The 27,799-nt window shown below is 46.8% G+C and overlaps 3 protein-coding genes across 3 annotated transcripts; 2 read left to right on the forward strand and 1 right to left on the reverse strand.

Annotated features, from left to right (window-relative positions):
* The first annotated feature begins 2,462 nt into the window (after window positions 1-2,462).
* On the forward strand, window positions 2,463-6,651 carry C2H1orf115 (chromosome 2 C1orf115 homolog). Its single transcript, XM_059835650.1, has 2 exons — window positions 2,463-2,738; window positions 5,162-6,651. Exons 1-2 carry the CDS (start codon window positions 2,463-2,465, stop codon window positions 5,279-5,281), a joined length of 396 nt encoding a protein of 131 aa, XP_059691633.1. The 3' UTR covers window positions 5,282-6,651.
* An 8,483-nt stretch (window positions 6,652-15,134) lies between these two features.
* On the reverse strand, window positions 15,135-15,934 carry PFN3 (profilin 3). The gene is made up of 2 exons (XM_059835878.1): window positions 15,857-15,934; window positions 15,135-15,539 (listed from the first exon to the last, which is right to left on the reverse strand). Exons 1-2 carry the CDS (start codon window positions 15,932-15,934, stop codon window positions 15,135-15,137), a joined length of 483 nt encoding a protein of 160 aa, XP_059691861.1.
* A 446-nt stretch (window positions 15,935-16,380) lies between these two features.
* LOC104255812 (mitochondrial amidoxime reducing component 2) lies at window positions 16,381-27,286 on the forward strand. Its single transcript, XM_059834642.1, has 7 exons — window positions 16,381-16,646; window positions 16,898-17,071; window positions 21,018-21,180; window positions 22,850-22,990; window positions 23,995-24,056; window positions 24,138-24,209; window positions 24,741-27,286. The coding sequence occupies exons 1-7, from the start codon at window positions 16,381-16,383 to the stop codon at window positions 24,865-24,867; spliced, it is 1,005 nt and encodes a 334-aa protein (XP_059690625.1). The 3' UTR covers window positions 24,868-27,286.
* Window positions 27,287-27,799: the final 513 nt, after the last annotated feature.

The raw sequence follows: 27,799 nt of genomic DNA on the forward strand, positions 1-27,799 counted from the left end.
TTTGATAGTTGAACTCTGGAAAATGAAACAAACTCATGAGGTGCAAACCCCGTGTGCGCGGAAAGGCCTGTCCCTCTTGAGGAGACATTATCTTTCACTATCTTTGCACTTCTCCTTTAGGGGCAAAGTATACATTCAGTAACAGATCTATAAATAGAAAACCTATTCAAAGTCCCAGAAAAATATTTAATGCATTTTTTTTTCCTTTAAAATTTTTCAAGGTAGCTTGAGGTTAACAAGATAAAAGATCCCATTCAACAGGTGCTTACAGATTATTGATACTTTATTTCTTGATGCTCTACTTCATCAGCATCAAGCAATCACTTCAGACTCGTAGCACATTAAAATCTACAGCAATCTATCAGAACATGCAAAATTTAACTCCTATACCTTGCTGTTTCAGGCTGCCTACCATGTGATTATTGTTAAAATAGGTACGTGGGACAGGACCTTTGGAACTACTCTCTTTTACTGTCTCTGCAGCGTTTAGGACGTATCTGCACCTCCAGGACATGGGCAAGTTCAGCACCTGGCCCCAGGAGGTGAGGGAGAGAACTGGGTGGCTCAGAATCGGGCCCTGCAGGCGCTGTATGGCCAGAGCCCAGAGGAAGGAGGAGCTCCGAGGGCCAGACATGGCCTGTGGTACGTGTCCGTTTGGGACTGGTACTCGCAGCATGAAGTCCTGTCCCAGGTTTAGGTCTCCACCTCAACCTTCTGGTGATTTAAATTAAAAACCTGACGACAGTAGCAGGACTGGCGACACCTTTGATAGAAAACAGGGGAAGGGATAGAGCACTTTTCCTGCAGCAACAGACCTGAGACTTAGCTCACATCTTCCACCCTTTAGAGGACTGGCCAAGCCGTCCATTACGCGGCTTTCTGGCTGGAGCTGTGCCGATGGTGAAACACCATCCTTGAGCAGAGAACTACGCTAGGCGCAGGATTTACTCGCTGAATGTTCAGGGCGCATCTCGGGGAGACACAGGTTCAAGGCTTTGTTTCTCGGTTGTCGTGGTTTAACCCCAGCGGCAACTGAGCACCACACAGCTGCTCACTCACTCCCCCCTGCTCCAGTGGGATGGGGGAGAGAGTCGGAAAAGTAAAAGCGAGAAAGCTTGTGGGTTGAGATAAGAACAGTTTAATAAATTAAATTAAATACAAATAATAATAATGATAATAATAATAGATTGTAATGAAAAGAAAAATAACCAAAAAATAGGAAAAAAAACCCAAGAAAGACAAGTGATGCAAATGAGAACAATTGCTCACCACCCTCTGACCGATGCCCAGCCCAAGCAGCGGTCCCCCGGCCAGCTTTCCCCCTAGTTTATATACTGAGCATGACATCTTATGGTCTGGAATATCCCTTTGGTCAGTGGGGGTCAGCTGTCCCGGCTGTGTCCCCTCCCAACTCCTTGTGCCCCCCAGCCTGCTCGCTGGCGGGGTGGGTGAGGAGCAGAAAAGGCCCTGACGCTGTGTAAGCACTGCTCAGCAGTGACTAAAACATCCCTGTGTATCAACAGTGTTTTCAGCACAAATCCAAAACACGGCCCCATACTAGCTACTATGAAGAACATTAACTCTACCCCAGCCAAAACCAGCACATCAGTAAAAACCCACAGTAAAGGATGAGTCTGTCCCCTTACCACATCTGCTTGTCCAAAGTATTTGTGTATGTATCCAATGTTGATAAATACACCAACGGGTTTAATAAATGATCCTGATCCTCGCTGTACAGTTTTGCTTTTCTTGACCTACCCCAGCTACCCGAACGCTGCTCCGGAAGCGCGACCCTTGGGCTGCGGCCCACCCAGCTGCAGAGGCGCGCAGCGCTCGGCCTCCCGATGCATCCCAGCGAAAAACTTCGCCTTTAAACGACGGCGTTGGTGCTTTCCCCTTGGCCCGGGGGAGCGGAACGGAGCCCTGCACGCCGGAGACGCTGTTCAGCCGAGGCTGTGGGCAGGAACACCTTTAACCGCGGGACTACCAGGGAGTTTGGCTTTTTTTCGGACGGGAGGGGGAGCGCGACCTCCCGAAGCCGCCGCTGGCGCGGAGCGGTGCGGGCGATGCTGGGCCGAGGGCCGTTTCAGTGTTTCGCGGGGGGACACGGCGCGGAGGCCGAAGCAGCCCGGCTGCAGGTGGGCTCCCCCGCCCCTGGGCCGACGGGGGGGCAGCTCCCCGCCTCCCCGGCAAGGCGAGACACGGTTTGCCGCACCAGAGCCGCGGCGGGGCCGGGGGACCGCGGCCGCTGCCCGACGCCGCGGCCCCGCCAGCCCTCGCCCGGCTGCCCCGGGCCGGTTTCCGCGGGCAGGGCCCGCAGGGCGCGGGGGGGGGGCCGGGGCGCCTCTTCCCGCAGCCGTCCCGCCCCGGGGAGGAGGCAGCGGCCGCCTCCGGCCACACCTGTGGCGCAGCGGAGGAAGCGGCCGGAGCTCCGCGCAGGGCGGTCGGCGCCCGGCGGCACCATGACGGTGGGTGCGCGGCTGGGCGCCAAGGCGAGGGGCAGGTACTCCCGCCGCGGGCCCGGCGACGACCAGGTCTCCATCCTGCCCGGCGAGGAGGAGGAGGCGGAGGCGGCTGAGGGCAGCGCGGGGGCCCCGCGGCCGGCGGGGCTGGAGGAGGAGGGCGCTGCCGCCAGGAAGGTGCGCTTCGCCCTCCTGCCCGACGCCTACGAGCCGCTGCGCCCACCGCGGGCCGCCGGCAAGCGGCCCTACGGGAAGCGGCTGAAGAAGTACGGCAAGGTGAGGGCGGGCAGGGGAGAGCGCTCCCGGAGCGGCCGCCGCCGCCCGGGGCAGCCGGGGCCGGGGCCGGGGCCGGGGCCGGGCGGGCAGCGGGGCCTCGGCACCGACTTTTCCGAGGGGCTCTCGGAAGTGCCCCCCGTGTCCCTCAGGCATGTGAGGCGCCAGCGCTTAGCCCCGAGGCGGGGCTCAGCCCGCCGGCTTGCGCTTGCCCTTGCCGGGGGGGAGCCGGTGCTGCTGGGGAAGGCACGACGCCGACCCTCGCCTGGATCAAAGAGTAGAAAATGTGCCGTTCCGGAGTGAAAATGACGCTAAGCTGATCCATGTGACGGGTACTTTGCCCTCCTTTGTGCTGCGTTTCCCTCGGCGTCATTGTTGTGACACCGTTTCTTAAAACTTCCAGTTAATTGTCCTGCGTTTTATTTTCTTCTACTTAAGTAACCCAAAGGAAGGGTAATAAAATACCTCCAGCACGGTCCTGTGCCAGTTTACCTTCTAGGTGTCCCCTCAAAATCACTGGTAGCAGTTAAAGAGAAAATGCGACATGTTCTTCATTGTGTAACTACTGTTTTGGCTCAAAATGGTTCTTTTGCTTTCCTGTGTTGGAAGTCACAAGTCCCGCAGTCTGGTGATGATTCCTTCTCCCCTGGAGGGCGGGTGCCTTTAATTACAAAAGTGGTATTTGGAAGAATTCGATTATTTTTCTGTTGTTCGTGTCGCTTAAATACACCTTAGGTATGTCTGTGTATTTGTAGCGAAAAGCAGTTTCTGTGGTAGCAGGAAAAACCTGTCTGGAATCTTTTCCTACCAGAGAGATTACAGATGTAGGTACGAGACCTGACTTTCTGCTGCATTCTTTAAGAAAATGGTGATTTTGTTAAAGGTATGCTTGCTATGTCTGACATCCAGAAAAACGCCAGTTAGCTTGGCAAAGTTACTTCATTTTGAAATTCACAGAATTTACAGCTGACAGCGTCCTCATGAGCTGCCTCACAGGTACTACTGTTCCACAAAGAGATGAATAGCATATTTAATTCTTTCCTGATGGATTTGATACTCCGAGTTTCCAACACTGTGATTTCCAAGTCACAGTAAACGCATGTAGTATGAAGCAGTCTCAAGCCCAGTGTAGGCTTGATGTATACAGAGCGGTTTCGTGAGCATGGTTATGTCGCAGCAGTTCCTAAATTTGCTGATGTGCTCTTGCTGTACGTGCTGTTGGCATAAGGGCGCTTACCATAGCGTTCAGAGCACAGGGTAGTTCTTGGACGCAGCATATTCCCTTTTGTATTGATCAGACAACGTCCCGCCGGGGAAGGTTTGCCAGTTGAGCTTTGGCAGTAAGGACGGCTCCTGAAAGGGCTGGTGAGGGCCGGCTGAGTAAATTGTATATGGTGCAGGAAGGAGGAAAGAAGTCGCCAGTGCAACATGGTAGGATGGGGCAGATGTGGGAAGGGAGGGCCCTGTGTCTCCTCCTCCGTCCCCAGGCTCTACCCTGGGGTTTGAGCTGCCTTTTTGTTTTGCTATCTTAACTCCCTTCGAGTAAGGTTCCATAGGAGTAAATACAGCAAAATTCAGCTATGCAGTGGCATCGTGGCAGCTGGAGGTTTTCATGTGCCGCTCCCAGCTTTAAGAAATCCTAGGAATATAATAGATATTGACTGGATTTCACTGATTTACTTATATTGAAAAGTAGATCCTCTGTTTCGGTGTTTTCCATATTACAAGAGATTATTTTGATCTAGTCCCACATAACCATAAAGTGTTACTAACAGTTAATTCTGATATTCCTCCCAAACTGACCACATAGCATTAATTCCCCAGTCATGACCAGCCATATGAGCAAAAACTAGCAAGAGTGAAATTGAAGTTAGATTAAAGTTTTTAGTTTAAATAAACTGTGGCAAGTTATCTCTAATGCACTACACAGATGAGTTCTTAAACGTATACAGACATGAAAATGGGTCAAAGCTCTTATTTTGACCCAAAAAATCTTGGTTTGACAAAAAAGCAATGAAATTTCCATAAAAGTATTCTCCGTGATTTACTGCCTTCTTGTTCAGCACCAGTTTTACCAGCTTACGTGCTTTTAAGAGTTATTAACGTACTTAGAACATGTATGTGTGGGAAGCATGTACCTCTGTGAACTAGATGCGAGTTTAAACTCATTTTATTTTTGAATAGAAGCCCACATAAAAGCCTGGCTTCCCGTGGAGGCTGTATCCATTCAATTTAACTATACTCTGTGGGTGCGTATTTATATAGAAAAACAGGTGGTAAAATGTTGTTCCATGCTCAAGCCCCCATTAGCTATGGGAGACGTTCATTTTCTGGGTCGGTGACATTGGCTGTGGGAAGGATTTTATGTGAAGCTATTTTCTATCACCTCTCCTTTTTGTATCCCCTTCGCCCGTCTCTCTCCGCAGAACGTCGGCAAAGCTCTGCAGAAGGGATGCCGCTACTTGGTGGTTGGCCTGCAAGGATTAGCGACGGCGTATTCCGCTCCCTTTGGGGTGGCAGCTCAGGTGGCATCCTTCCTCCGCTAGCGCGGCTCTGCGTGCTCCACCGGGGAGGGCGCGAGGCCATCGCTGCTTTCTTAGGATTAAATCTGAGACCCGCATCTGAGAAACCTCTTGGAGAACCAGTCCCAGCCCCGACCCCCTTGGCCAGCCCCTTCCCCCGGACTGAGTGCGCTTCTCTGCAGAAACTTCCAGCGCTTTATAAAATCGGATCAGGCTGAAGAAATGCAAGGATGAGGAAATAATCTTCGACTAATTGAGCTGAAGTTTGTTCTCAGACATGAGTTGGTTTTCTACAGCTTTGGGCTGTGTGTGGAAGGGAGCCAAGGACGGATGGAAAAGCAAGTAGATGAGGGAGAGAGAAGTGAAGGGAAGTAGAGGACGTGGGGGCAGCTGGGGCGGTGGAGAGCGGAGTCTGGCTGCTGAGAGGAGTTGTCAAAGCAGTGGAGGAAACAGATAACGAGGGATCAGGAAAAGGTAGTCTTTGGTTTTCTGATGTCCTTTTTTTTCTTTTTTGTTTTTTTTTTCCTCCCCTGAGAGGGTTAAGATTATGAGTATACTTAAAAATATATTCAGATATAAAGGGACTGTGGTCTGAGACATGGTGAGCTTTGCTGCATCACTGTTGTTCATCTCAAACACTGGAAATCAAGGGCCTATAGATCTTAAGACTGATGTAAAAATCCAAAAAGAAAATGAGGTGTGTTTGTCTTCTGATTTTGGGGCATTAAAGGTTCACTGTGATTAGTATTTTAAACTTTTCCTGTGCTGCTGTGAAACCTGCATATACTTCTCTTACTGAGAACGGAGTTTGTATCTGACGTACCTGGTTCTGGAAGCTGGGGCTGTAAGAACACCCAGTTCTGTGGCGGTCACCGGAAAAGAAAATGGATTACCAGCTGCATCTGAAAAAACCTACATACAGCGTTTGGTATAAGAATGTACAACATTTTGTGTAAGAATGGGGCCAAATAACCTGTCACCTCCATCTTCATGTCCGTAGGTGGAAGTCTTAGCCAGAGAATGTCAACATCAGATGGCTCAGCTCCTTGGTGCGGATGGAGCCGCTTCCGTGTCACACCTCCAGGGATACAAATCTTGTATTGATGACACAGGAATAAGGAGCTTTATGGGCCTTCAAAATTCTGTGGGTTTTGGTTTTGTGGGTTTTTTTCTGTCAGTCTTTTGTGGTAGCAGTAAATTATTTCCCTGCTAGCACTTTCTCTGTATTATAGATCTTTCTAGTTTTGATAGTGTTTTTGTAATCAAGGAGTTGACTTACCTGCAAAAAAGTGCTGTTCATTTGCTTTCTTTGCCTTTTTTGAATGAAGGGGTTTGCACATCTTAGCAAACTAGACTGTATTTCTTTTAAATGTAGCAAATGAAACAAAGGTGGATTTTTTTTTTAATGCTCTTTTCTAACTGGACTGTAAATAAAAGTAATGTGATCCATGTCTTGCATTTACCTACACACATATGTAAGTGTGCAAGGGAGGTGTTTCTCAGGGGGGGCCTAAGCAGCGAGGGGAAGCTGCAGTGTAAACTTCCTCGGGTTGTTCTGCCCGTGGCCTCAGCGCTCTTCTAGAAGGACACGGTTGTAGCCCAGACTCCATGGAAATGCTCAGGAAAGGCAAGGTGTGGAGATGAGGCTGTAGAGGATCTAAGGCTGCACGAGTTGGGGTAGGAATAGCTGCAAAGGGATTTTGCTCATTGCTTTCATGCCTTTAGTTGTTTTTCTTGAGCTTCCTTGTGGGAAGGGTGTTGATAGCTGCTCTATCTTCTGCAGTAAGAACAGGGCTGTCCTAACACCCGCAAGCCACACCAGCCTGCATAATTTGGGATTAATGTCAAATTCTGTTACACCACTCACTCTGTTTTATAGCATGAGTCATTAACGCTTTTTTTAGATTACTAGAGCAATGCAGGGGGGATTTGTGTCTCCATTTTTCTGTGTGAAATGAGTGTCCATCTATTTGTCCGTCTGTCCTCTGAACAGCAAGGCTGCTCCCTCATTGCAACACCCAGGGTCCAACCCTTTCAGTGCAGCGACTTCCCGCAGAGGTAAACATGAACTTTAGCTTGTGAACCGCTCGGCACAGTCGTTACCCCTGACTTCTGCCTGCTGACCTATGGTCTCTGCTCGCCTGGTGCAACTTTAAGGGAATAGCCCGGTTGCCATCCATACAGAACCCAAATGATACGTAAATGGTGTTTCTGTGTGAGCCTGAGAAAAGCAAAGCTTGATGCGTATTGGCAAGTCAGCTTCTGCTGAATGGTGTTTATAAAAGACCGAAAACAAAGAAAGAGGAAAGAGAAAAAGTAAGCAGGTAACCTGTGCTGTTGCTATAAAACAGCTGGTGATTCATGCCAGCCTATTTTCCTTCCTCAGAATGAACCGATGGTTCTCACCAATTCATGCTGCTTACCAGTACTCCTTGAGCAGTAATTCACTCCTCAGCTGGTGGAGCGCACTTGTGAGGCCAAGCCTTGGCCTGAGGGTTTGCTACTCTCTCCGCCGGCCCAGCTGACACAGCGCCGTCTAGGAAATCTGCATCCAGGGGGTGAGGTTCATCTTTCAGCGGGGTGGATGGCAGAGGGCTGCAGTTCCCGTCAGTCGTGGCAGCATCCCTGCTGTGCCAGGTCTGTGATGCAAACAGGTGGGACAGGGCAGATCCTGCAGCGCCGTTGCTAAATGTTGTCTCAGTGATACCAGAAACGAGGTAATATTCCCCGACTCACCCAGCTTTGGGCGGCAGGTTGTCTGCTCAGCCAACGAGAAATGCCAACCTCCATCTGAAGCGGAGTGTTGGAAGTCTGCAAGTGACTTGGAGGAGAGCGAGACGTCGGTGACGGTGAGGGAGGCTGGGCTCTCCAGAGCAGCCCTGACCGCGTGCCAAGCCAGGAGGGCAGTTCAGGATTGACTCTCGGCTTCTGCACGGGCTTCATGTGCTCTTGGCAAGGCTGGCCTTGGAGGAGCCACCCCAGCAGGGAGAGCTTTCAGCCCATCGGTAGGCTCTTTTATTAAAATGGGCTTCTGTACAGTTTATCTCCTGCTTCCTTTGAGGAACAAAACAGACGTTTGACCCTCTCATAAACAAAGGTGGGATGTGGTGGATATGACGGTACAGCAGGTACACGTGGGAGATTTGATTTGACATTTGAGTTGGACGAAATGCGTTCCTCCCTTCAGGCACTTGCTTGGCACCTCTACCCATTGCTTCACCTCACAGGTTTTTGTTTTCAGGGGTGTGCTACTGTGCTATCTGGTTCCCTTCAGACTTCTACCCGCCTTTCACCATGTTCTATAACAAACGGCACAGTAATAAGTTCAGGAAGCTGAATCCGTGCAAGAGTGGCAAGAAGTATTCAACTCGTCGAAGCTTCTCTCAGGAATGAACTCCACTAACCTGACAGCCTGGCAAGTCACTTTTAAACTAAACCTCCGGGTATTCCTAGCGCCGGCGCAGTGACTCACGGAGCAGAATAAAGTTTATTTCTTCTGGTTTTGCCAGAGCATTTAATGACTATTCTGGCTTACCGTAGGCTCTGAGGAAATGGCAGAGGACTCACAGCTATTGTCCTTTGTCCTGCAACATTAGCAGCAAGGAAGCACTCTGGCACAGCTTGCTTTTGAAGTGCTGTAGCTGAGGAGAGCCATACCACACCACACCACGTCACTTCGGCGCTTCCAGGGCTTTGCCAGTTGGACACCAAGATTCACTTTAGGGATGAACGACCTTTCTGTCCTCTGCCTGTCTGTAAGACTGGCAAGGGGGCAGGTTTTGTGTTGGGTTGCCAAAAAACCAATTGTCTCTTTTTCCGTATCTTGAGGCCCTTGTTAGCCAGGCACTGGCATCTTCTGAGAAAAAACTGGTCCTAAAATGTGTACCAAGTTGCTGCAGTTACCTGTACAGAGTGTGCTTTTGAAATCCTTTTTCTTCAAGGAGCAGTAGAGAGCCTAAAGAGCTTGTAGATTAATGGAGACAATTAAATTAATAGCAAGTACAGGAATAAAATTTTCCCCTTCCTTCTCCACGTAGGAACTAGTATCCGGCTGCCAGGTCTGTTTTGGGGTGAAGTCTAGCCTGAGCTCAGAGAGGGTGGTGTTCCTTCCTGAATCCTGCATCACCTACGCGGAGAGGCTTGGGGCTCTGAGACTTGGGAGGGACCTGACAGCAGCTTTTCAATACCTAAGAAGGGGTTGCCAACAAGACGGAATCAGGCTACTGAGGTCCACAGCCAGACAGCAAGGGGCAACGGTCAGAAATTGAAACTGGGGAGTTTCCAGCAGGATGTAAGGGGGGAAAAAAACACTAATATGATAATTAAGCATGAGAAGAGGTTTCCTCAGGAGGCTGGGGAGTCTCTGTCCCCAGAGGCCTTCAAGGCATGACTGTACAAAGTGCAGAGCAACCCGGTGCAAATTCAGTGTTGACCCTGCTGTGAGCAGGAGGCTGGCGGAGAGACCTCCTGGGGTCCGCCCAGCCTGGGTGACCCTCTGAGGCCACGAGTGGGATCCTGCCGTGATAAGCAGAAAGCTTCTATTTGCCAGCTGTATGGAGATATAAAAGACAAAAATCCTCACCCTTGCTAAAAGCACAGATGCTAAGAATAAAGCTTTGCTTCTGATAACAAGGAGCGACTTGGGAAGATGGGAGTGCAAACCGCCTGAGGAACAGCTTGGCCCCCAGCAATGTTTTCACTGCATTGCACGATGCCGGCTGAAAGGCAATTGTCCTTTAGTGCCATCTCCTGGGAAAAAAACAGATTTCCAGCCTCGTCAGCTTGCCCTCTTGTCCTGGCTCATCCCCTGCAGGGTTTTCCTGCCCTCCCCTAGGCTGGCCTCCTGCTCTGTCCAGACCCTTCTCCAGGGTGTTGGGTCCCAGCAGTGTAAGGTGTGTCTCCGCACACCAGTGTTTTCCACCCAGGTGAATCCCGAGTCTCCTCTTTGCAGGTGTCTCAAATGTAAAGCCATAGGAACATTGTTCTTGTGGTGGTTTTTTTTTTCCTTCAACACCTAAAAATGCATTACGCTTTGCCCTGAGGTTCTTGCTGTGCCTTAAAAACATTCATTAAGGATGATGCTTCACGGGAGGAAAGGGGATGAGCCACGGCCATATCTTGTTTCTGAATCTCATCCTCTGCTGGAGAGATCACAGCTGCTTAAGACAGGATGTGCAATTTCAAATGCAGGAGGAACGGAGGTCGGCAGACTGGAATGACCCCCCTCAGAGCTGCCTTGGACCCCAGCTCCAGCATGCCATCTCCACTTGCCTCCTGATGCTTTCTGTATTCCCCTATTTCTGCTGCTTATAAAGCAACCCTTGCTCCTTCCTTTCCTGGGACACCAAGCTACCACTATATTGCTTTTTCAGCTGTGCCTGAGTTAGGGTGGGGACTTTCCTGTCCTTGGTGAATCCCATCCTCCCCTGTGATGGCTGCTAAACCATAGCTGCAGAATTGTGTTAGTCCTTGTGCTGCAGAATAAATGCACTGCTCCCCAGGAAAGCCTTTCCTTCAGTCCTTACCTTCTCTCCCAGATGAGATGCAGCCCCACCCTGACTATTCAAATTCCTAAAGCCACCTGACTGATAATATGCTCACCTGGAGAACTGCAATTATGGAACATGGGGAGAAGTTGTAACATCATTAGCCTGCGTTAGTTAATACTGGGCTGAACATTTGCCTGGAACAACCATTTCTGTATTGTCCTGGTGAATTTAGAGAGACTGATGTTTAACATTTGACTGAAGGAAAAACAATTTTCAATTCATCTTCCTATATGACTGGACAGTGAACAAAGTAGCCCTCCGACCTGCCCAGCTTTTATCTATTTATGATTCCCCACGTAGAAAAGCCTCACAAAAAAGATCCCTTTATCTTATTGCTCTGGTTCCATTAAAAGGCATCTATCATTAATGACTCTGTTTTTAATTCTATCATCACCAATTATTCACCTGAGATTTTTCCCTACATGAATTTCACTGAGCTCATTTCTAGTGCATGACTCACTGAACTCTGATTTCCTTGAAGATTGTAAGAGGAAACAACAATGCTTTTATCCTCCCCTCCTCTCTGTGAAGGAATCTTTTAAATTTATTGTTTTTTCTAAGTTTGGAAGAAGGATATAATTTGTGTGGGTGTAACAGAATTTCTATGACATCTTGTTGAAATCAGCATGGGATGGCTGCATACTCGGCCATGTCATCCCCTCATCCCTGCCGTTTGCTGAATTATCAGAGAGTCCCTGGAAAAATAACTGGCGTATTCCTGGTGTGGGCATTTAACCCTATTACTTCACTGCGACAAGCCCAGCCTACATTTAGCTGCATCCTAACAGCCTGTCACCTAATCTAGGCCAGCATTTTGCTGTCCGTGTCACTGGGATTTTTTTTGTAATGTCCATCCAAATCACCCCCTCAAGCGTGGTATTCTATGCCTTTCCAAAGTACAGCACCATGCACATATTGAAGACCTATAAGATCCCCAGTCACTTGTCTTTTTTTTAGTAGAAACAAGTAAAATTCTTCAGCTCTTTCCTCGTCATTCATCTTAGAGCTCTGATTGAGCCGCTGCCTCAAGAGAGTCTAGGTTTGCCTCTAGCAGAATTCTCTCCAATTGCCCACTGCATCTGAAGGCAGAGACGTTATTACTTTTTCCATAAAATTTGTTCCACCTGAAAATTTGTCATGGGGCTGCTTCTGAGCTGACACCATGCGTTTTCAAGATAGACCATCATCGCCCGCTTTCATGACCAAGAGAGCCCGGCCCCGGTTTGCGGTGGGATCGACACTACAAATCCTTCTCTGATCGGACATATTTTAAGGAGCCCGAAGCAAGAACCTGGTGCAGAGAATTTCAGCACAACTCTCCTGAAGTTTGATGACGTTCTAAGGAATTGAAAACAGGGGCATTTCCTGTTAAGTGCAGGTTTACCGTGCCCGCTCTGGCCACGGCAAATACAACCCTGTTGCACAAGCGGCCAGGGATTGTAACAAAAGCAGTACCTACATTTTCTCTGAATGGCTCTATTCACATTGCTGTACAGCAGAAGGTGTTGGGGGCTCCTAAGTAAGCACAGGTGTGCCTGGGATGGGGGATTAACGAACCTGCTGCTCAGGCTGTTTACTGGAGGCTTTTGAGAGGTGCCTGGTGGATGGGTGAAGAAGGCTTTTCTCAAAGGCTGCAGTCTTAGACCTGAAAGGTTAAGCCACAACCATGCTCTCTGCAGTTATTTCTAATTTTACGTTCCTTCTATCACAGCAGGAGAGCAGACGTTATGCAGATGCTGCTGCCTTCTGTTATTCCTCTTTAAGCTCTTTCATGCCATAGTCTTCAAGAAGAGTCAGGGCTGAACATAACAGCTGCTTTTCAGGGCTGGTCTGAACAAAATCTCCTCAGGCTCCGGGCTGGTAGATTTAGGGAATGAAAGTTTAAGGTCCTTCCTGGATTTAGGAATAATTTTGTCTCTAAATTAATATGCAATCACTAGCAAAGGCTAGTTATTTCTGAATTTAGTTAACAAATCCTTTGAAATGGAAGATACTGGTTTTGTACACCATTGTGCTGCCCGTAAAGTGTAACTAGGGACGAGCTATTCACAACGCCATCACATTATATAGAATCATAGAATCATTTAGGTTGGAAAAGACCTTTAAGATCATCAACCATAAACCTAACGCTGCCAAGTCCGCCACTAAACCATGTCCCTAAGCGCCTCATCCACACGTCTTTTAAATACCTCCAGGGATGGTGACTCCACCACCTCCCTGGGCAGCCTGTTCCAGTGTCTGACAACCTTTTCGGTGAAGAAATTTTTCCTAATATCCGGTCTAAACTTCCCCCGATGCAATTTGTGGCCATTTCCTCTTGTCCTATCACTTGTCACTTGGGAGAAGAGACCAGCACCCACCTCTCATATAGGCCCATACTTCTCCAAATTCTTATGCTGGTAAAGTGTGTATATACGTACACACTCCAGACCTGTTTTTTCTGGCACCCTGAAGAAGGGAGCAAGCAGTAAATAATCCAAAATTATTTTCACTTATTCCAAATCCTGTCATTCTGATGCCTCTTAGGCTGAAGTCTGGAGGGTGAAAGCTTTCTGCATTTTGTGATTTGCACAGTGGAGAATGCTACCAGTGCTCAGGAAATCACAGAAGACAGTTACCCATTTTTGCCTTAAGCTTGTGAAACTAAGCCTCAGTGTTCCTTAGGAATACCTTTGCTTTTTGAAAAACTTGTGGCCAGCATAAATATTAACTCTTTTTTTCATTTCTTTTTTTCATTTGATGCATTGCTTTTATTGTTAACCAGTTTGTGGTTTTGTGTTTTTTTCCCTTTAGTACTTACATTTGTTTTGATTCAAGCTTGTAAACGCTGCTTATCAAACAGTGCTTACTAATTAGACAGTCATTGCAGTTTTGTTGAACGTTTGCTAATACACTAGATGTCTGGGTCCCCTTATAGCATTTTTCTGCTCCTGTGGATGTGGTTGCAGATTAAAGATCTCTGTGTGAATTCAATTAAGCTACAAAATATTGACTCCGTGTTAAATGAGAAGATTAACTGAGAGCGCACAAGTGCTCTCAGTCTGCTCAGCGGGGCTGGCTCTCCTCTCACGTCTGTGGCAGCGTCATAAAAGCCATCATGAGCAATTATTTTTGGCTCAGTGGGTCAACGATTTGAAGGTGATGGGGGAAGTCTGGTCAAACCAGACCAAGGCTTTTCGCACCTATGATTTACCTGGTGCAGTGGGGGGGTTCCAGGGGTATGGAGGATGTGGTGTCTCACCATGGGTGAGTGCTAACAGCCCGCCTGTGCTGCAGCGGGACGGCATGTGGTGGATTCAGGCTTGCTGCCAGGCAGCTGCCACAGCTGTCAGGAGTAATGGAGCAAGGAAAGCCGGCCTGTGAGGAGATCGGCCTAGCCGGAGATACCCCTCGAGTCTTCCCCGTGTCGGTCTCATCTCAAGCACACCAGTTCTGCCCTGTTTCAGACTGGCCATTCAGAGTTACAAGCGTGAGCAGTAGGGGAGGGCTGTACTGGTGAATGGAGGAGGAAATCTGCCGTGCTCGGCACAACTCCGTGTCCTCCCGGGTGTCCTGGGGGGCTTACAGGGACCCGTGATCTTGAGGCCAGACAGTGTGACTGAGCAGGATGGAAAGGAAGTGAACTTCAGAAGATCCCTGTGCCACAGACGCAAGACAGGTAACTTATCTCGTAAAACCACAATTTGCTCAGCAAAGTAGCCTAAGAGGGGGTTTCAAATGATATGGAAGGTGAGCAGGTGGCAGACTATCTCTGCATGTGCCTTGCACACACCAACAGCAGCACAAGGCTCTGCTGATCAATAGTTAATCTCCACAATGAACTGGGCTTGTTCCAGGGGCAAATTAAAAACAAAGACTAAGTCCTGCTTATCCTTAGTGTTGTAGGAGGAAGGTCTCAAAACCCATGAACGGCATTAGGGCATGATTTAATCAGCAAAGTGGTGAACAAGGGGGCAACGGGATTGCCCTCCCTCCTGTCCTTTCCCAAAGCTAATGTTATCAGAGACCTTCACCCCAAAATCAGTCAGTAAAATGAGAATAACAGGGAGCAACTACCCAAGATAGCCGGGAGACCACTCAAGTAATACCGAGCATTCTGATGAAGAATGTAGATGTTAGTCCCTTCTGCACCGTGGCTGGTCGGGTAGACTGTTAGTGTTGCAGCACTGCTGCCTGCCCAGCACCCCCACCTGAAAGGAGGAGGCAAAGAGATCTGCAGCAAAATCAGGTTTATTTCCCTTCTCTGCTACAGCAGCCTGCTGCACAGCAGAGAAGCAGCCTGAGCCGCTGTGCTCAGGCAGATGTCTGTCTCTTTGGCACTATTCGCTTCATGCTTTCGTGCCCTCAATCATACTGTGGACCTTTTGGTTGAGGGCTCCTCTGTGGACTCCCTTCTTGCCCATGAGGAAGATCAGGGCTTTGGGGGTCTTGCCAATACAGATGTTTCTGCTGTCACTGCCTTTGCTTCTGACATCCATCATGTTGTCTTCATCCACCAGCAGGTTGTCACAAATCACACGGCACTTTTTGTCAGCTACGGTAACTCCTGTTAGCAGGAATGTTTTCCGATCCTGGCCCGTGATCAAGCCCACTTCTTGAGGCGAGATGGCTGCGAGGAGCCCTCCTGGCTTGGTTGCCCACACGCACTTGTTGCCAGAGAGGCCCACGATAGCCACATCTTCAACGTTCCTGTCCACCAGGATGGTTTTGATGTGGTACTTCCAGTGGCCTGGCTGTCCGAATCTCTCAGAAATGCCCAACACCGAGCTCCCCTGGCTTCCACCTTATCAGCACACCGATCCTAAAAATTTCAATTTCTAAGTCCAACCTTCAGATCCCTGCAAGCCTGAACGGGGGAGCTGGGGGAAATCAACAGCCAAGGCTCTTGCTTCGCCTGCGAGGAGAGACCTGGGATGATGGTAGCGTTTGCCACTCCAGCCTGTTCTATGAAGTGGTGTTTGTCTCACAGCTGGGTGTCCCACAAAGCGACTTCCCCGCGGCCCTGCCGCCAAGAGGGAAGCTGTCGGAGGGGGTCTCCCGAGTTCGGTACCAGGCAGCTGGGGCGGGCAGGCACCCCAAGGCGGCCAAACGGCACGGGACTCCCCACCCCAATCTCAGGCGCTGCCATTTGCCGCCCCCCCCCAGCTCTTCGCCTCCAGCCACCTGTTTCCCCCTTCTTCTCTGAGTGGGCCCAGACATCTGAATGTCACGTACTCATGTATTTCTACACATTCCATACTTTTCCTGCAACACTGCTTTCAATAAAAGCCCAGATAGTACCAGCAACGCATTTTCTGCCTGCGTTTTGTCAAGCTGGACACTGGCAGCGCACACCCAATCTTTTATCTGCCGCGCCGAGATGGCACTCTTTCCTCCCCCAAACGTCTTGGCCCCGCGGGGGCCTCGGCCTGGGGCAGCGGGCAGGTGCCGGCGAAAGCCCCGCAGGCCGCCCGCAGCGGGGCCCGTTAGGCGCCAGGCGCGGCGGGGCCGCAGGGGGGCGGCCGCCAGACCTTGGCCCGCCCCCGGCCCCGGCCCCTTCAGGCGTCGCGCCGCCGCCGCCGGGGCCCGGTCGCCATGAGCGGGGCGCGGAGCGCGGCCGGCCTGTGGCTGCGGGCGGCGCGGCCTGGTTGGCTGTGGGGGGCGGCGGCGCTGCTGGCGCTGGGCGCCCTGCTGGGGGCCTGGCGCTGGGCCGGCGAGCGGAGGCGGCCCCGCCGCCGCTTGCAGCGGGTGGGGACGGTGTTGAGCCTCTTCGTGTACCCGGTGAAGTCGTGCCGGGGGGTGGCGGTGCGGCGGGCGCAGGTGACGCCGATGGGGCTGCGGAGCGGGGAGCTGCGGGACAGGTACGGCGGGGCGGGCTGGGGAGCGGGGCGAGGCGCGGTGGGGCGGCCCGGCCCGAGGCGGGGGCAGGCCGGGCTGCCAGGCCCCCGCTTCGGCCCCGCGTTTGTTAGATGTTTTCTCCAGCGCCTTTGAAGAGGCACCTGCTGTGCTGGCGCTGCCGTGCCCCGCACGCCGCAGGGCCGCGGGAGTACCCGGTACTCGGCGTCGGCCTTCGACGTTGTTCAGCACGTTTCTGTCCCCTGTCACGCTACAGGTTTTGGCTTGTGACCAAGGAAGATGGGCACATGGTTACAGCTCGCCAGGAGCCGCGGCTGGTCCTCATTTCTGTCAGCTGTGAGAATGGGCACTTGACCTTGGATGCCCCAGAAATGAAGAAGCTGTGCTTGCCTGTGAAGCTCCCCAGGAAAAATCCCGTGCAGAACTGCAGGTACTGAAGAAGGGGGTTTCCCCCTCCCTTCTCTCTAAATACTGTCTCTCGCTTACGTGCTTCGTTTTTTCAAGACTGTGTGATGGTTCGCATTTTCTTATGCAGGAGCTGGAGGGTGAAATTCTCTGCCGCCTGTTATTCAGGAGGCCAGGATTAATTGTCATAACAAAAGGTCTAGTTTTAATCTGCTAAACATTGGTGAAAACAAATCTCGGGAAAAGATGGCACAATATCCAAAGACCATACGCCACACATCTGCCAAATGAACTGTGATCTTCAGTCTTCGTAGACTGTCATGTTTACTCATTTGTGTTTACTGTCAGTGTTTTCATTTTCGCTTGGGTGAGCAATTGCATCTCGGAACCTCAGGCATGCATATTGGTATTTCTTGGTCACCACTAATATACGTATCAACATTTTCAGATACACACTGGCCGTTTGCAACTGGTGAGATGTCAGAGTGTGTACGGAAGGGTTAAAAGATGGAATTTTGGTCTGTGGATGGACACTGGGTGAGAAGTAGATAGCAGAGAAAACCACAACATTGGGTGAGAAGTAGATAGCTGAGAAAACCGCAGTCAGCACAAGAAAACAGATGGTTTATTGTCTAGTGTTTGAAATGCTGACCATAGAGATAAGGAGGCTGAGCAATACAGGGGGAGGACAGGGAGGACGTGCAGTGGTGGCGGAATACAAAGCACAGTTCATAATTTTGCTTGCCTTATAATACCTTGCTATCGGCTTGAGCATGGCTGATACATGACTGCTGGAGTATGGTAATATGCCGCATGTACAAAGCCTACGAACCAACAGATGGGATGGCTATGGTGCGTGCAGCATGCCTGACCAGCAGGCACGTGCACCATAGGCTCCCTATGTTGAGTGTTGGCAACTGAGGCGTGTTTCGGCACCCGCTGGTCACCTGTGTCGAAATCCGTTCCTCTGCAAATGTATAAATACCGGGATTTCCCGAAGAGCAGTGGGCCGGTGTACGGCGAGGTCACTGTTGCCTCTGTGGGGACGCCCACGTAAAGCTGGCACCTACCGACTGCTGAGCTGAGCGTGCAGCGCAAGATGACGCAAGAATGTATGGCTGGTCCATCTTCCTCAGGGTCCTCGGGTCAGTAAGACAATTGCTTTGCAAGATACCCTCAGTGTAATGCATGTTTGTAGTTAATAAAACGCTTGGGGTTTCTTATTTTTTTTTTCCTTGTAGTCTGTGTATATGTGTTTACCTTTCTCGGGAATCCTCGAAACCACTCTAAAACAGAGTTCAGATTCCCTCACCCCCTGTCTGTAGGCATTTAACTGAGTGCCTGAATTAGTAACTTAGTTGCCTGAGGCTCACCCTGTGGTCACAGGGGAAAGATGGGCATCCCCAGACAGCAAGTCATGCCCTGTAGGTGCTATCTCGAAGAGGTTTCAGGTGAACAGGTTACAAACGTAGTCATTTAGCTGTGTGCAGGCCTGGTTATTTTATCCATGTATTGACATCCATGCTGGAAAACTGACAAGGGGAAGCAGAAAACCTTTTCCCTGTTAAAATGTCAATTAATATGTAAACTCTTTAGTAACTGTTAATGGTGTTAGCCCCTGCAAAGATACTGATAAGTGTTTTTCCTTTGGGTAGCAGAGAAGGTTAATGTACCAGCTGCTATAATTAAAAGAGTGCTGGAAAGGAACTTCATTCACTAGCTTTTAGCATAAATCTGTTGCTGTGGAAACCCTTGATCAGCATAGCTGGGTACCTCTGTTTATACAAGGCAGGTGCAAGTTACAAATGATAGCATTTCTCATGGAGAAAGGGGACAGTATTTTAAAAATCTGTCCATAATGGGTATGTGTTAGCCAATGACACACACGCTACAAAAACGTGCAGTTTTCAAGATGTTATTTCTCTAAAATTTGTTGTGCCGTTAGAAAAATATTTAAATATACTAAATACATTTCAGTAATGAAAAATGATCTTGGATTTTCCAATTTCAGATCTCAGTGATTTATTTTTCTCTTGACTTTTTTCTTTCTTTGCCTTAATAAACTATTGCACTCTCTGGCTTTAAAATTGCTGGAATTTGGGAATGCAAATAAGCAAAAGTTAGATGCCTGTAAGTGGACTTTAAAAATTACCAAGTTGTCTGGTATTGTAAGTGGTGTCATAGGATGTGAAATTAGCAATACCCATAGTTCAACGTTGCTTTGTACTTCTCAGGAAGAATCCTGAGGTTTTGTATGACTCTGCTGTGCTTAAACAATTTGCCATTTGTCAGCTCAAGGCTGATACTTTCTGATCCATGCAGCCATTTGTAAGAATGAGGTTTGGGAATAGTACTATATTCAGGCAAATGAAGATTTGGCTTTTGCTCCTCGACTCTTCCTTTCCAGCTTGTGCGTGGGAGTAGCTGTCTTACTGTATGGTACGCTCTGCCGGCAAAGGCCTTCTGCACAGACTTGTATTTATTCTGCCGCTGGGCAAGCACGATGCCTTCAGATTGGTGCTGGCTCGTGCCCGGTCGTTTGGAGCTGAGGCAACGCAATAGTGCGTCTGACTGCAAAAGGCTGTGCAGATGCTAATCTTTAAAACTGGTAAGTCCAGCTGCAGATTTTACTTGGATATTTAAAAATCCCGTGTTTTGGGGAGCCAAATGTACGACTGAAGTCACTGTGTAGGCACAGTTTTTATTTGTGCAGATAATATGCTAGAGGGTTTTTACAACCATCTGGTTAAAAAGCCTCTGCGTTCTTCATTTGTGCCTTTTGTCTGTATGTGTTGTGATACTTAAATTGCATGATGTATTCCCGTGCATCCCTATACCACTGAGTGCTTAGGATAGATCTGCTTCGTGGGTGGAAGACAGTAGTGTTGGAAGCTGTAAGACACCCACCTCTGTTAGGCCAGCCAGAAGGCACACAGGGACTGAGAGAATGGAGGGAAGAGAAAGGCAGTTGAATGCTATATGGGGCAATGGTGTTTAGTCCCAACCTGTGCCACAGCGTTGATACAGGGATCCCAGCAAACAGAGCAGGGATACTGCTGACAGCGCTGTGATGATTCATCTCTCCCCCCAGATGAGTAAAGGAGGGCTCCTAGGAGCTGGGCTCAGGCTAGATGAACCTAGACGCCTGTGCGTCTCTATGCTTTAAGCTGCTCCGGGTATGGTTGCAGAGGTAGAGGAAACTACTATGTTGAAGAGAGTGGTAAAACTATTCATGACTGGTGTTGAAGTTTATTGGAAGATGGAGCTGAGCTTTACTTTTTCTTGCCAGGAAAGCGTTCCTTGCGTAAACTTGTTTGTATTCTGCTGCCAGTGGCTTTTTTATGCCCCATGGACTTTGCTTTCATTATAAATTTTTAACCTCTCTTAGCGTATAGCATAGCTCAATATCTTAAGTTTGAGCTTAAGAGTTTCACTCAGCTTTGGCTAAGCTTTTACAGCACTAAAATCTGAAGGAAAGCTTCCTTCACAATCAGGAACGTTTACAATTAATAACATTTGTAAATGTCAGTTACAGTAACTAGCCACATCCATTCAAACTATCATTAATTTTCTGAAATTAATTGCCTTTCAGTTGGTTTCTGGGCAAATCTTTTGGTGTTGCAATCGCATGCAAATGTGACTTGAAAGTATGGCAAACAAGTAGGTTTGTTACTGGTCATTGATGTGACAGCTCTGGGCACCATGGCTCGTTCTTTCACCACCTGGTATTGTCCGGCCGTGTCCATGTTACTTAGCTTCCAAAACAAGGTGACCATAAGGTAAGGAGGTAGCGCACTGGGAATGAGCCTTGTGCCAAATTCAGAAACCAACTTCCACCCCGTTACAATTCAGGCAGTTTGTTTACTGTATGTTGCTACTACTTTAAAATAAGTTGTTTGCCTTTGAATAATAAGCATGCTTGAGCCTTCAGCTTTGCAACTAACTTGCTGATGTGTCTTGGGATCCTTCAGGGTGTTTGGACTGGATATCCAAGGCAGGGACTGTGGAGATGAAGTGGCTCAGTGGATCACCACTTTCCTGAATTCAGAGCCATATCGACTGGTGCACTTTGAGCCCTCCATGGTGCCAAGAAAGTCAAAGGACATAATTAACCTTTTCCGAACCACAGATGAGGTAAATGAATGTTCTTTTTTTCAGAAGTACTTTCTTTTAACGATTTCCCACCCACCTTCCGAAACCTGCCCATTGCATCATTGGTGACTGAGCCCAGTTTAGCAAGGTGTGTAGTCATGTACTTAAACCACGAGTCTTCTCCTTTCCTATGATGAGATGACTTGCTTAAATTTTACTTTAAATTTGTTCTAAGCTATTGACCATTCACAGCTAAAGAGTCTGATACTGGTATTTGAAGGGGAACTATTACATTGCACAACAGCATTCCTTTTGTGCCTCAGTGAATAGAAAAAAAGTTACGTTTTTAAAGATGTTTTGATGGTGTAATCTGTGTTGCATAGAAAACCTCTGTTCCCTATCCCTTGTTAGGTCTAGGAGTGTACAGATACGAGTTGTGTTACCTCGTGTTTTGTTTAAAGGAACGATGCTTAACCCAGAGCTCTATAATTGTGGGCCTAGGAATTAAAATCCAGAGAAGGTTATAGAGGTTTCATCTCTCTCTTTCTGTGGGAAGAGGCTTGAAGGTGTAATATTAGAGAAAGTTAATGCAGGTAGGGAAAGGATATGCTGTGCTCAGACATCCTCGTATCATTGGAGCTCCTGATGCCCTTCTTTTTGTCTGAACAACTCTCAGGTAAAGATTGTTTAAACTATACCTGATGAGTGTAAGCTTTTTAAGCAAATGCAAGTTGTGAGTACCTTGCCTTACTGATGTGGTGTTGTTATCTATAGGCCATCAGTGTTTTGCTTGTTGTTGCACAAAGAGAAGAAAGTATATTCAATGCTGGGCTTTTATACATATGCATTTATTATGTAAGGACACTGAGACCAGTACAGAAGACTAGGTTTCAGCAAAAGGGATGTCAGATTAGGAGGGGTGACGTTAAGGAATCCTAGCATGAAAAGAGGGCAGAATTGTTTGTATAGTTATTTCAACACTCATCTTGTTGTTGTAAAGGCATGTACAAGTGTCGGGGGGAGGATAATATGAGAAAGGCAGGAGGAGGGCTATACAATAAAATTCTTGCCAAAATTTATCTTCTGTTTTGGTGGTTTTTTTTTTTTTCCTGTGGAACTAGCATATATAGGAGTTTTCTTTTAATACTGTTCATTGGCCTTGTTTGCTAAGGTGGCAGCCCTCCTGCTTCCAAGCAAACTTAGACTGACGAATGGACGGTTGCAATTTAGTATTGCTATTCTGTATGTGAAACTCCCTCTGGTGTTGTGATAAGATAGATTCATTATATAGAAAAATCCAGTTAGTTGATTATAGTCAACCAGGTAAGTTCAGCAGGTCCATAAATGTCTTAAGTACTTAACATATTTTACTGATATTCTTAGTTCCACCTGTAACACCTACAATAAATGTCTGGGACATGCATACAGTATTATTTTGTAAGAAGTTGTGGTAGCTAATGTAATTTTGGTTTAATTCTATAAATAGAGGTTTAATTTTACAATTTTAGGACATGAAACTTGCCGTGGTTACTGAAATAGGAAAGGGCATGTTATTTTACTTGTTAACCTCCTTCCAGGAAAATTAAAACCTGAATGCAGTAGCCTAACAATCAGGCTAATAGGTGGCCACTGATTCCAACATACCTATCCTTTTGCCATTCGGTAACTTTGCTTCCATTCTCTTAGGATTTGTTTGTGTTTGTTTATGTAGGTTGCCTATCCTGACTGTAGCCCAGTCTTGATCATCTCAGAAGCTTCACTGGAAGATCTAAATAGCAGGCTGGAAAAGAAAGTTAAGATACAGAACTTCAGGCCAAATATTCTTGTGACAGATTGCACTGCTTTTGAGGAGGTAAAATAACTGTCTTAAATTTCTTCTTGAAGACTTGGTCATGTTTCTTTGTCACTCGTTTTTCTTGTATGATGGTACCTACAAGGGTGAGGAAAGCTGCTGTTCTGTGATTTTTACAGATGGATTCCAGAGAGATACAGCTTCTGCTCACATCAGTGCATGTGAAACATTGAGGGAGGAGGCAGGTCTGTGAACGCTTATTTAGCTTAGCAAAGGATAAAGTGAGTGTATTTAAATGACAGGCTTGCTACTGAAAGCTCATTTTAAGTGCAAAGTAGGGAAAGCTATGCATGCTATAATTGATCAATTAATGACACAAAGGAACGATTTGTAAATTGGCAGTGTGATGTTTTATAGCCTTTGGCACAAGAGTAAAACTGACCCTTTCAATACTGCAGTCTATCACTGTGTCTCTGACAATATTCTGGTAGTTCAAAAAACACTATCTAGGAAGGTATCTGGTGATGAAGTGAACTGGTGATGGTGGATTTTAAGTGGTTTTATGTCATGTTGCCGTTTTTCCAAAGAATTTACTCTGGATAGATCTGATAATTTCCCAAATCTAAGAAGTTCCTAAAATGGCAATGGGTTTTTGCCTTCCCAGAAGGATTGCAATAGGAAGCTTGTGTAGACAAGAAGTGAAAACTTACTTGCACTAAAAATTTACTTTCTGCAAAAATGGTGGCTTACCAGAGGTCACAGATCAGATTACCACACATACAGTAAAAATAAGCTTGCTTTAGGTTCAGACAAGTGCATGCTGCAGAACGGGATTTATTACTTGTGTACCTTTCTTTCCAGGTATAATTACTAGGGGGTCCTGAGCTGGATGAATGCAGTGACTGTAGGGTTTTCATTAAAACAGTACCATAATATAACTGTACTTGTTTTAAAGGTGATCATCTGGAATGGTACTGCTTCTTCTAGGAATGACTGTGCCACTCCTGGAAAAATGGTTGCATGTGGATATATCTAATCTGTGCATAACGTTTACCTTCCCTTAGGACACCTGGGAGGAGATTCTTATTGGCGATGTGGAGATGAAAGGGACAGTCTGTTGTGCCAGGTAAACAGTTGAGACTTTTCTTTTATATAGATGTATAGAGATTTGTAATAAGTTGTTATTGATTTGGTGCTGTCATTGCAGGTGTATTTTAACAACTGTTAACCCAGACACTGGAGTCCTGGACAGGAAGGAGCCCCTGGAAACATTGAAAAGGTGGTAAAAATACCAGTGCTTCTTAGGCTGTGGGAGTGGATTTAGGCTAGATCCCAACAGATGTTAGACTAGTGTTTTAAAAGTGGTTTGTATGTGGGACATAGTAATGTAGTGTAAAGGTCTGTGTGTATTGGCTTCCATTCTACTTTCTGCAGTTCTATATGGTGAGAAAATTCAGGAAGTTCTCTATTCTTTCTTGCAAACTTTACATTCCTTGTCTCTTTCATCTTTGCTAGGGTGAATGCCTGGGGTAACAGGTATTTAAGATATTTAAAGGTCTAACTTTGCAACTTTGGCATTTTATAAAGTCTTTCATATGTGCATTACACATGGATGTGTGAATACAATCAGGCTTTTTTTTTTCCTCCATTTCAACTGCTTGTTTCTCTTAACTGTAATATTTATTTATTTTTTAGTTCAGTATGGTGACCAAAACAGGGCATCACTATTCATGTCCTCTCTCTCATCACTGATATTTTGATGTTTAGAATTCGCTACCACTGATTCTAAAGAAGTGCTCTCTCTCTGCAGTTACCGCTTATGTGATCCGTCTGAGCAACACATATATAAATCCAGCCCTCTCTTTGGAAGATACTTTGCTGTTGACAGAACTGGAACGATTCAAGTTGGAGACCCTGTGTACAAGATGGTCCAGTAATGAGGGAGACTTTTGATCAGAAGATGCCTTTTTCACTTTGTTTTCCCATGAACACAGTCACCAGCATAACTTCCTCTTATTCCTTGCAAAATTTTTTGTACTATGTTCCTTAGGAAGGTTCAGGGGGGTCTCTGAGGCTATGAAGTGCCAGTCATTTTAGATTATGTCATCTACTAGCCTGCCTGTAGCAACCATGTCTTTAGTTTTTCTGGAGGCTGTGATAGAAGAAACTCTAATCCAAGACAGACTTCACAGCCCTGCTGTGAGTGTCACACCTCCTAAAATTTTATGTCAGGCTCAGTATTAGAATCCAAAATTATGTATAAGGGCTTTGCATCGTGTATTAGATACATTCAGTGCCTATAAAGAACCACAAAAACAGTCATGCCAAGTGTAAAGTAAGTATGTTGGGCACAGAGCTGCCTTTACAGGTGAACAGGGAGTGCAGATGGCAAGGCTCTATCTTAGATTCCACCCTTCTTTGGTCCTACGCATCTTACCCTATCTATGTCTGGAGGTACTTTCTTGCAATGTTTCTTATCCTGCAGCCATTTGCTGAAGATTGCTACTGTCTTTCAACATTGGAGCAATATGAGGAGAAGGGTTGTGAGCTGACTATAAATGCTACTCTAGTCTAGAGGTGGGAACACTGGCTAACGATGTGTAAGACTGGGGGGTTCGTTTAGTTTATGACCTCTGCTTGGTAGAGTTTAAAACATCAATTTTTTCTCCTTTGAAGCATACCATAACAGCGAGGCTGTAGAGTAGTGATGCATTTGCTAATGTATCAGTAAAACTTCCAGTTTGACTAAAAGAATTAGGTGTTTGCTGGATCGGAGACTTTATGTGTATTGGAGGGGAAGAAAAGCTGTTGGGAGTGATTTGATTTTGAGCCTGCCCTGTTCAAGCTGATGTCCAGGCAATATTGTAGGGCTCTGTGTTAATGTGCAGTTCCTCTCTGGCACAGTGAATCCCTTGCTATAGAAAGTCAGGCTGCTAAGCAGGTGTTTGGGAAGCTGCGGTTTTAGACTGAGCATGTTAACATCCTTACTGGTTACACATTTAGATCTCTGGTTGACCCCACCCCTGCCCTTACTCTAACCAAAATGTCAGCCATTTGTAGGAAGCTGATAATTCTATTTTCTGCTATATTTTATACTGCATAAAACAGATAGAGGAGGAGGTTGGTTAGATGATGGCAGTAGTATCTTTTCTTTAAATGTTACATGATTATTATTTTTTTTAAAAAGTGGACTCCAAGACAAAAGGCAGCCATCTTTCAAATGCTTGTCTGCCTGTTGCTTTGTTACAGATTACTAGAGCTAGAAAAAGTGTTGAACTAGCCAAAAAGAGGAATCTAATTAAGTGTAAAAAAGGACAAATATGACCCAATTTGGTGTTTAGATTCTTTGTTTTCTGTTGTGAATATGAAACTGGAATTTTGCTGCATGTTCACAACTTGGACCTGGAAAACGAAGAGCTGTCGTACCTTTGACCAAATTCAGATGGATGTATGTGGCAAGCCTGAAGCAGGCATATGGGGAAGGTAGTTTTCTATTATTTGTGAACTCTGAGTTGCTCCGAATGTCCTTTTGTTAGCAGAGTGCTCTGTAGGTATTAAGTTTTCCTGTGACAGGCAAGTGCCCAGTTCGGACTGCACGTTGCATATTTGTGTATTGTTATGCCTGATGCAGCAAGTAGCGGGAGGAAGTGCGAGGAGAAGCATCTTTTGAAAAGGAAAATAATCTTGAGGTTCACTTTTAAAAAGCATATGTTGAAGAGCCTTAATATTAGAAGCTGAAACCTTGTGGCATTCCTAATGGTATTATTAAGCAAAGACAGCCCGCTGGCCTGCCAAAGCAATTAGTTAAGAGTGTGTCTCTTCATTAAGTCAAAGAAGCAGAAGGAAAGAGAGCTGAATTTTTGCCTCTAGCCAGACGTATTTATTCATGGCTTTTTAGCACCACATTAGGATTTGTGTGGTATAGATCATGTTGCCTCTTGTTAGGCTATCATTGATTGGGCTAATTTGGAAATGAGGCTGTCTTTCCAGTGAGAAACTGCTTCTGCATTCCTGTTAAGAAAATGCCCTGGATCTAAAACTCTGATATATCCCTGTAAAAGCCCCTTACAAGAATTTGGCTAGAATCCTAAAACAGGTATGCATCTGAGTACATTTCACACACGTTTCACAAACGACACTTAAATCAATGACGTGATGAAAGAGGGCCATTCTGGGAGGTGGAGAGCGTAACTTATGAACATTGCAATATAAATATCTTCATATAAATGTTGAACTGCTGTAACTGTAGGAATTGTATTTGATTTCGCTAAAGCCGTTTAGGAATTGACTGAAAACATGTCAATCATAAAACACTATTTTTTAAATTGTGTACTTAAAAATGTTAATTGATTTTTTTTTTTTTTTTTTTTAACTCCAGAGGAAGAAAACAAAAGTATAAACTTCTATTGAATCCAAACTCTAGTAAGGTGTAAAATTTGTGAATCTTCTTTTTTCTTTGTTTTCTGTTTTGGCATTTAACTGCTGCTGCTGTTTCCAAGACCTCATATGTAATTAACAGGGATGATTTTTTTTTTTTAATCTTACCTCTAACTTGAGGAAAATACGCATTTAACCAGAGGAAGCCGTATGCGTAAGAGAGCAAAGCCATCAGACGTAAGTGGTCTTCAGACTAAGTTTTACAACCCTCATGATGTAGATGATGAAAAAGTTGTTTACAGACTATTTCTAGTCACAAGCGGAGTCCCCCTGGGCTCAGTTTTGGGACCGGTCTTGTTTAATATCTTTATCGATGATCTGGATGAGGGGATCGAGTGCTCCCTCAGCAAGTTTGCAGACAACACCAAGTTGGGCAGGAGTGTTGATCTGCTGGAGGGTCGGAAGGCTCTGCAGAGGGATCTGGACAGGCTG

Source organism: Gavia stellata, chromosome 2, assembly GCF_030936135.1.
Source record: "Gavia stellata isolate bGavSte3 chromosome 2, bGavSte3.hap2, whole genome shotgun sequence".
Lineage (NCBI taxonomy): Eukaryota > Metazoa > Chordata > Aves > Gaviiformes > Gaviidae > Gavia > Gavia stellata.

What these genes read in the sequence shown, in the direction of transcription:
- C2H1orf115 (XM_059835650.1), top strand. Translation starts at nt 2,463, where the DNA reads ATGACGGTGGGTGCGCGGCTGGGCGCCAAGGCGAGGGGCAGGTACTCC. An exon ending in GGCTGAAGAAGTACGGCAAG is followed by an intron (nt 2,739 to 5,161) that starts GTGAGGGCGGGC and finishes CTCTCTCCGCAG; the next exon opens with AACGTCGGCAAAGCTCTGCA.
- PFN3 (XM_059835878.1), bottom strand. Translation starts at nt 15,934, where the DNA reads ATGGCAGCGCCTGAGATTGGGGTGGGGAGTCCCGTGCCGTTTGGCCGC. An exon ending in CTGCCCGCCCCAGCTGCCTG is followed by an intron (nt 15,540 to 15,856) that starts GTACCGAACTCG and finishes AGATTCGGACAG; the next exon opens with CCAGGCCACTGGAAGTACCA.
- LOC104255812 (XM_059834642.1), top strand. Translation starts at nt 16,381, where the DNA reads ATGAGCGGGGCGCGGAGCGCGGCCGGCCTGTGGCTGCGGGCGGCGCGG. An exon ending in ATTGCACTGCTTTTGAGGAG is followed by an intron (nt 22,991 to 23,994) that starts GTAAAATAACTG and finishes ACCTTCCCTTAG; the next exon opens with GACACCTGGGAGGAGATTCT. An exon ending in GGGACAGTCTGTTGTGCCAG is followed by an intron (nt 24,057 to 24,137) that starts GTAAACAGTTGA and finishes CTGTCATTGCAG; the next exon opens with GTGTATTTTAACAACTGTTA.